The sequence below is a fragment of the Triticum aestivum genome, chromosome 7B, assembly GCF_018294505.1.
Source record: "Triticum aestivum cultivar Chinese Spring chromosome 7B, IWGSC CS RefSeq v2.1, whole genome shotgun sequence".
Lineage (NCBI taxonomy): Eukaryota > Viridiplantae > Streptophyta > Magnoliopsida > Poales > Poaceae > Triticum > Triticum aestivum.
The window spans coordinates 611,983,101-611,990,806 of record NC_057813.1 but is presented as its reverse complement, the minus strand read 5'-3'; the positions used below and the strand labels follow the sequence as shown (position 1 = coordinate 611,990,806).

The following is a 7,706-nucleotide window of genomic DNA, read 5'->3' as shown; positions in this document are numbered from 1 at the left end:
TTAAGCTTTTCTAGCTATCTCTTTAGCTTCTTTATACGTTTTTTAGGACCTCCCAGAATCTCCTTATCCCACTGGTGGAGATCTGCATGAACTGCACGAGTCCGATTAGCAAGGGATGGACCAATACCTGCGAGTTTGGCTCTCTTCCAAGCCGTTTTGACAATCTCATTTACTGTTTCTTCTTGGAGCCAGCGAGCTTCAAACTTCACACCTCCAGCCGATCTCTTCATTTGTTTCCCGTCGTAGTAATCAGTATCAATCACAAGCGGTCTATGGTCAGAATGTACATGCTGCTCATTAACAGCCGCTGTGAAGGGGAACTTGTTCATCCATGCATCATTGCATACAGCCCGATCAAGTCGTTCTCTTATATCTCCCCTTCTCCATGTGAATTTATCTCCCACATACCCTAAATCAACAAGGCCACAATCATCTAAGCATTCTCTGAAATTTTGCATCATAATACTCGGCCGATCGTTGCCCCCCTCCTTTTCATCGCATAGTAAGATTTCATTAAAATCACAAACGATCAGCCAGGGCTGCTTCTTCCTGTACGTCTCCCTCCCGAGCCGCCCCCCGCGTGGACTACCGGGAGGCCCCAGATCCCATCACCACCGAACCTCCCCCACTCCTCCTCCTCCTCCCTCGCCGCCGCCCAAGGGCGTGGCCAGGCAAAGCCTAGCCGTCGCCGGCGGCGGCGGGGACTCGGGCCCTCTCGCTCGGGTGGGGCTGGCGCGGGTCGGCGCCGCCGGGCCGGAGCGTGGCGGCCGGCCGGTCGCCACGGCGGGTGGTGGCGGCGCCTCGGCGACGTCGATTCCCCGCGGCAGGAGACCTTGCGATCTGGTGCGTTGCGGCCGCCAGGGACGGCGGCAGCGTAACCGGATCGGTTCGCAGCGGCGCGGCCGGATTGATCGCTGGTCGGCCATCGGCACGGTGGTGGGTGCGACTCGTCGGCAGCTGGGCAGATCCGCGGGATTCTACCCTTGTCTGGCCCTTGACATCGCGGGCAACTACGTGGGAAACCCTAGATCTCCTTGGGATCGAGCGATGGCGGCGCTTTTGCGTCGTAGTCCCTCTTTAGGGCATTGTTTTGGAGTTTGCTCCAGTTGAAGGGACCAGCGACGTCGGCGGCGCACGTCTAGTGGAGCAACTGCCGATGAAAATCGCGCCGACTACGGTCATGGCGGACGATGGCGGCGTCTTAGATGTCATTCCCTTGTCGAGGCATCGTCGTTGCAGTCTGCGTCATCAGGCTCGGGATGCTCCGGGGGAAACCCTAGATCTGGGTCTTTCGGATCGGACGATGATGGCGTTATCGCTTTCCCTCCTGGAGGCATCGTTTTGGAGTAAGTGCTGGCTGGGGGATGGTGGAGCGGTGCTTCATCTCACACATCGATGGCGGCGAATATCGGCGGCATGGCGCTGTGGAGGCTCGGCGTCCGAATGCACGGACATGGACTCGCGCAGGAGGAGGTTGCTGTCTGGCGTCATGGTGACGTCGATGGCAGAGTGGCCAGACAAGGTAGAAGCCTCAATATGATCTGAAGACGGGCCTGTGGAAGATGGCGGCGACGACACACGAGTGTGTCTGACCGGATTGTGCCCCAGACTCGGTATGTGGCTCGGCTGGGGCTTCCGAATATGTTTCGGCTTCCAGCTTTTGATGTTAGGCTTAGGTGAGTGGTTTGGGTAGTGGCCCAGCTAGCACCCCTTCATCATTTTGGATAGGAGTGGCGGCCTGTGTTGCCAAGATGGTGGATTCAGACACATTGTTGTAATACTTTATAAGGTCCTCGAAAATAATCAATAAAGTGGCCGTATGCATCTCCCAGATGCAGAGACCGGGGGTCATCCTCCTTTTCTAAAAAAAAAGCCATGGAAGAGATGACTAATTGTGAAGATCACGGATATATTGCCAAGATAAATGCCTCTTATCCCGAGAGGGTTCTCCATATAAACCTGTCAAACGCCAACCTGCATTCTGACCTTCCATGATAATACCATCAATAAAGTTAGGACCCATGTAGTTCAAAACCACTTCATTCTCCTTATTGTAAAACATAACTAATTAAGCATCATTCGCAAATTGGTCCAGGAAAGTCCTCAGATTACGACCGGATGAGCCGCCGTCCGCGATTGCTTGCCGCAACTTCACTTTCCACGCCGCCGAGCACTCCCGTATGGCGGCGCCCTCCTCCCTGTCACCCATGATCAGTTCCAGGCACCTCCCGAGCTCCTCCGCGTCCACAACCCTGTCAACGTCGGTCGCGGCGCGCACGCCGATGCCCCACTGGAGGACCAGGCGCGCGTTCGTGTCCTGGTCGGACCACTGTGGCACGGCGACCACCGGCGCGCCGCACGCCACGGTCTCCAGAGTGGAGTTCCAGCCGCAGTGCGTCACGAAGCACCCGACGGCCGGATGCGACAGCACCCGCACCTGGTCGCACCACCCAACCACCATGCGCCGCTCGTCGCCGGCGTCGTCAAAGCCATCGTCTCTGTTGTTGTTCCGCACCACCCACAGGTACGGCCGGCCGCTCGCGGCGAGGCCTCGCTTCAGCTCGTCCTTCTGTCGCTTGCTTACCGCCGCCGTGCTCCCGAACGACACGTACACCACCGACCGTGCTGGCTTTGTGTCCAGCCACTCCATGTAACCATTTTCGTCGTGCTCAAAGAGATCTCCTACTGCGGCGGCGGTGCCACTCGTGCCGCCCTCGCCCTCGGTGAAGAGCGACACCACGGCTGGGCCGACGGGGAACACGTCCAGTCCAGGAACGGACGCGAGAGCACCGGCCTCTAATTCTTCGACGGTGTTCACGAGCACCATGGCTCGTCTGCTTCCTCCAGCGCTGCTGCTACTGTCGACGTCCAGGTCCAGCTGCTGGAACGTCCTGCGGATGTCCCCGAACGCCGCAACTATCCTTCCGTCGGCGAGGTTGCTGAAGAAGCTTGGGAGGTCACGGTCACGGATCGCCATGGGTGGAAGGCCCGGCATGGACACCATGAACCCCGGCTCGGCAGCATGCTCCGTGACGAGCCTCTCGTACCCATGGAAGTAGTGGTAGTACACGGCCAGCATCGTGGCCGGCTGGATCCAGTAGAGCGCCCGGGGCAGGCCGCGCTCACGGGCAACCTCGGCGGCCCACCACATGAGCATGGCGTATACGACGCACGTTACGGGCCGACCCCGCGCCGCGAGGCGGTCCAGTACCGCCGAGAAGGTCTCGCGGCCGACGCGGCCGAACACCTCCGTGTACCGCTCCGCTTCTTCCCCGTCGCCGGCGAAGAGGCTGAAGCCGTGGTCGTAGCCGTCCGAGTACGGGATGTAGGAGATGGCGCCGTCGTAGACCTCGTCGTCGGGGGACGACAGCGAGGGGAACATGCGCCTGTGCGCCGACACGGCGGCTGAGAGCGTGACCCGCGCGCCCGGCGTGGCCCGCGCGAGGCGCTCCGCCAGAGCGCGCGCCGGGTTGATGTGGCCCTGGCCCGGGAACGCCACGACCAGGAAGTGCAGCGGCGCCATGGAAGATGATGGATGAGCACGGAGACGGGAGACTATCTTGTCTTCGACCTAGCTACCGCCTACCACAGCTGGCTGCGAGACACGCACGCGCCGGAGTTTATAATGGAGTGAGAGTGACGCTTGGGTTGGCATGGCGCGGGGCGGCCGTCTCGTGTTCTAGGTAGGAGTATAGGGAAGTGGATCTTCTGACATTCTCAAGGGATGTCACGAAGCCACGGTGAAATGTGTGTGTAAAACAAAAAAGGATATTAGGGTTACTGTAGCAACTACTATGCGGATTTATTGTAGTATGTACAAAATAAATCAAAAAATAATTTCATTGCACCATAATTTTATTTGTATATAATTTTTATAAATGTATACAGTGCATTTGTAATTTGCAAATTAATTATAATTATTTTAGGCTTAATCATATGAATGTAAAAAAGGGATGTCACGATTACTGTAGCTTACATGACATCCCTTATGATGTTAGAGGATCCACTTTCGGAGTATAGGACAGGCACGACGCGCTACCTGCACAGTGATGTCATCGTTTGCGGTAGCCATACTTAACCCGCCGCTATTGGATGGGTACACTTCACCTGCCCTAGCTAGCTAGGAACGCTTTAGCTGTACGTCAGTCAGTCGACTGAGGCTGATTGTAATGGATAGTATCATAAGTTAGTATCATGCATATGATACTAGTCTATGATACTACCTTCCTAATGCATAGTATTATATGGTAGTATCATATATGACTTTATTTATTGCCATGCATGACACATATTAGTGTAGCATTTATTATGATACAGTATCATGATATGATACTCAACCCTTTCTTACTTCATTTAATTATATGCCACCTCATCAAAGTTGTCTAGTTAGCATGCATGATACTAACTATGATACCCCATTACAACCAGCCTGAAAAAACGAATGGGGTCAGTCGATTTGTTTTATCCAAGATATACACACCTACTCTACGGCATGCATGCATGCAGCTTGCACCTAGTGCGGGCGGGCAGGACGGTGACGCGGTCGCCGATAGAACTAATGATACGTGTTAATTGAGACTAACTTAGATCAATTCAACAAGCGCATTTTGATTTGAATTTAAATATGCTTTTATGAATTTTCTCTACTGTGTAAATGTACGAATCTGAATGTGTTTTCTGTGTCTGTTCTTGTGTCTTCATTATTGTTTTTTGTTTTTCAGTTTTTCTCTCTTTTGTGTGTGTGTGTGTGTGTGTGTGTAAACTATATTGGAGCGTGAAAATTGCACTACTATAAGCTTATTCTTTCCGTATTACAAAAGGTGCAAATTTTGTGCAAGGTTGTGGACAAGTTTCATTATTTTGATTTTGTTTTAGTTTGTTTTTATTTTCTTTCTTCCGTAAGGGTAATATCTATGGCACTAATTCATTTTTCCTTCTAAACTTTATTATTTAGATTTAGATTTTGTTTAATTTTTATTTCATATTTTTCTTTTAAGGGTAATACCAATGCCACAAATTCATTATTCCTTATTAAACATTATTATTTTGATTTTGATTTAGTTTTATTTCATTTCCTTTCTTTTTGAAGGATAATGCCAATGCTAGTTATTCATTCTTCCTTATAAAACTTTGATATTTTGATTTTTATTGTGTTTTAGTTTTTGTTTCATTTTCTTTCTTCTTTTAGAAGTAATACGGATGTTACTAATTCATCATTTCTGATAAAAAATAATATTTTGATTTTGATATTGTTTTTAGTTCATTTTCCTTCTTATTTTAAGGGCGATATCAATGACACTAATTAATCCCTCTTAGAAATCTACCGTTTTTGTGAAACTTTCACTATTATATGCTTATTCTTGCATATTATAAAGGCGCGTGTTTTGTGTAAAGAATGTGCAAATTTTGTCGTTATGTGATTTAGTTTTGTATATTTTCTTTTTTGGATGGTAGTACCAATGTCATTAATTAATTCATTCCGAGGAAACTTCTTTTTGGTGAAAGTTTCACTACTACATGTTTATTCTTGCATATTATAAGAAACACAATTTTCTGTGTAAATTATGTGCAAGTTTTGTCATTATTTGTTTTCATTTCTTGTTTTTCAAAGGGTAATATGAATGTACTAATTCAATCTTTTTCTAGAAAACTTTATTATTTTCAATTTGTTTTAGTTTTTATTTCATTTTTATTTTTCGTTAGGGTAAAATTAATGCCACAAATTTGGTCTTCCTTATAGTACTTCATTATATTGATTGTTTTTAGTTTTAATTCATCTGCTTTCTTCTTTAAGGGTAATAACATTGCCACTAATTCATTGCTTGTTAGAAAAATTATTTTGCAAACATGCACTATTATGTGTAAATTGTGTGCAAATTTTATCATTATTTTTAGTGTTTCATAATTTCTTTCTTTCGAAGGGTAATTCCAATGATTAATTCATTCTTTATTCGAAAATGTATACATGTAAGTTGTATACAATATGTGTCTAAATTATGCTAGACTGCAGAAATTGCACTATTATATGCTTGTTCTTTTTGTATTATAAAAGGTGCATTTGTAGTGCAATATGTAGGTTTTTTAAGGTTTTCATTTTTCATTTTGTTTCTTCTTAAAGGCCAATATCAATGTCACTAATTCAATCTTCCTTATAAATCTTCATTATTTGCTTTTATTTTAACTTATTTTAATTTTACTTTCTTCTTTAAAGGTAATACCAATGTCACTAATTCATTCCTTCTTAACGTCTTAGTTTTTGCGAAACTTTCACTATTATATTCTTATTCTTGCACACTATATAAAAACTGCAATTTTTGTGTAAATTATGTGCAAGTTTGTCATGATTTTTTTTCATATTTTTATTTTCTTTCTTCTTTAAGGGTTATACCAATGCCCCTATTTCATTCTTTCCTACAAAATTTTATTTTTTATTTTTCTTTATTTTTATTGTTTCTGCGTTTTTATTCTTGATGGTAAAACCAACACAAGTACCACCATTTTAATCTAATAGTGTGTTTTTCTTCATTTATAATCTAATGTTCGGGCGTGACTTCTTTTTTGATGTTGCCGGTAGCGGCTTAAAGGTGAAGAATGTTCGTGTGACGCCTTTACCAGATCGATACCCAATTCAGGTAAAATGTTACGTGCATTCTGTAATAATATTTTCAGTATTCAGTATGGCCTGTATAATTTATCAGAATGATTCTAATATTAAGTTAGTCTTTGTGTGATGATTACTAGACATAAATATGTTAGAAATATGGGTTTAAATAGCCTCTTCTGTCCCTTCAAAATGATATGTACGTATGTACGTACATGTGTATTGTACAGAATATGTCAAAATAATGTGAGAATGCACATATAGTCACAGACGATTGGGTTGCGTATAAAACATCGCGTTGTCGTCGGATAATGGCTGTGACGTGTGTTTTGGTTGTGATTAATTACATGCTAATGGCCGGTGCTTAATGAGATTAGCCGGTTGGTTGTGCATGCATGTGTCCCATCCAGGGATAGAGTATTACTACGACTACGAGACAGGGTGTGGGGGCGAGAGATTGTGCAACTGTCTGCATGCATGCATTCGCATGGAAGTGGATAAGGACTGGTTCCAGCTCCGCGCCAGCCACACGTGATCAAGCGTGGATGGACTCTCAAAGATCCATCCATCCAGCGTTATAGCATCTCCAACAGCCGCCTGAGGCGCCGCGTGACTAAAAACTCATTTACCGCGTGCTGTTCGCCTGGTTTGTCGTGGCGGGCAGCGCTTGCTCCAGCAGCGGCGTGAAAACTGAGCGTGCGCGTAGCTCCAGCGGCGGTACAAAAAGGCAGCGCGCGCTATACATTGCATACATTTTTTTTAAATAAAACTAAAATAAAATTCATAGATAAAAAACGATACATAGATATTTTACATAGTTTCATAGCTAGATAGATAAAAACTACTAGGTAGTGCAACTACAACCTACTCCCAGTCGACGACACCATCATCATCATCACCATCCTCGCTGCTGTCGTCCGAGGTATCGATCCATATGTCCAGTCTGCCCACCATTCTCCACGATGTCGCACTGCGATATCGCCAGGGCCTTCCGCCGACGCCTGTCCAACCGCCGCTCGTGGCGCCTTTGCTCGTCCTCCTCGCGGCGCCTTGCCCAGTAGGTTTGCTCGTAGGTGACGTCCTCCGGGTGGCGCCGGCGCCACTC

The 7,706-nt window shown here is 46.8% G+C and overlaps 1 protein-coding gene across 1 annotated transcript; it reads right to left on the bottom strand.

Annotated features, from left to right (window-relative positions):
* Positions 1-1,902: 1,902 nt before the first annotated feature.
* LOC123159807 (cyanidin 3-O-rutinoside 5-O-glucosyltransferase-like) lies at positions 1,903-3,596 on the bottom strand. Its single transcript, XM_044577627.1, has one exon. It carries the CDS (start codon positions 3,521-3,523, stop codon positions 2,069-2,071), a length of 1,455 nt encoding a protein of 484 aa, XP_044433562.1. The 5' UTR covers positions 3,524-3,596; the 3' UTR covers positions 1,903-2,068.
* Between the last annotated feature and the right edge of the window lie 4,110 nt (positions 3,597-7,706).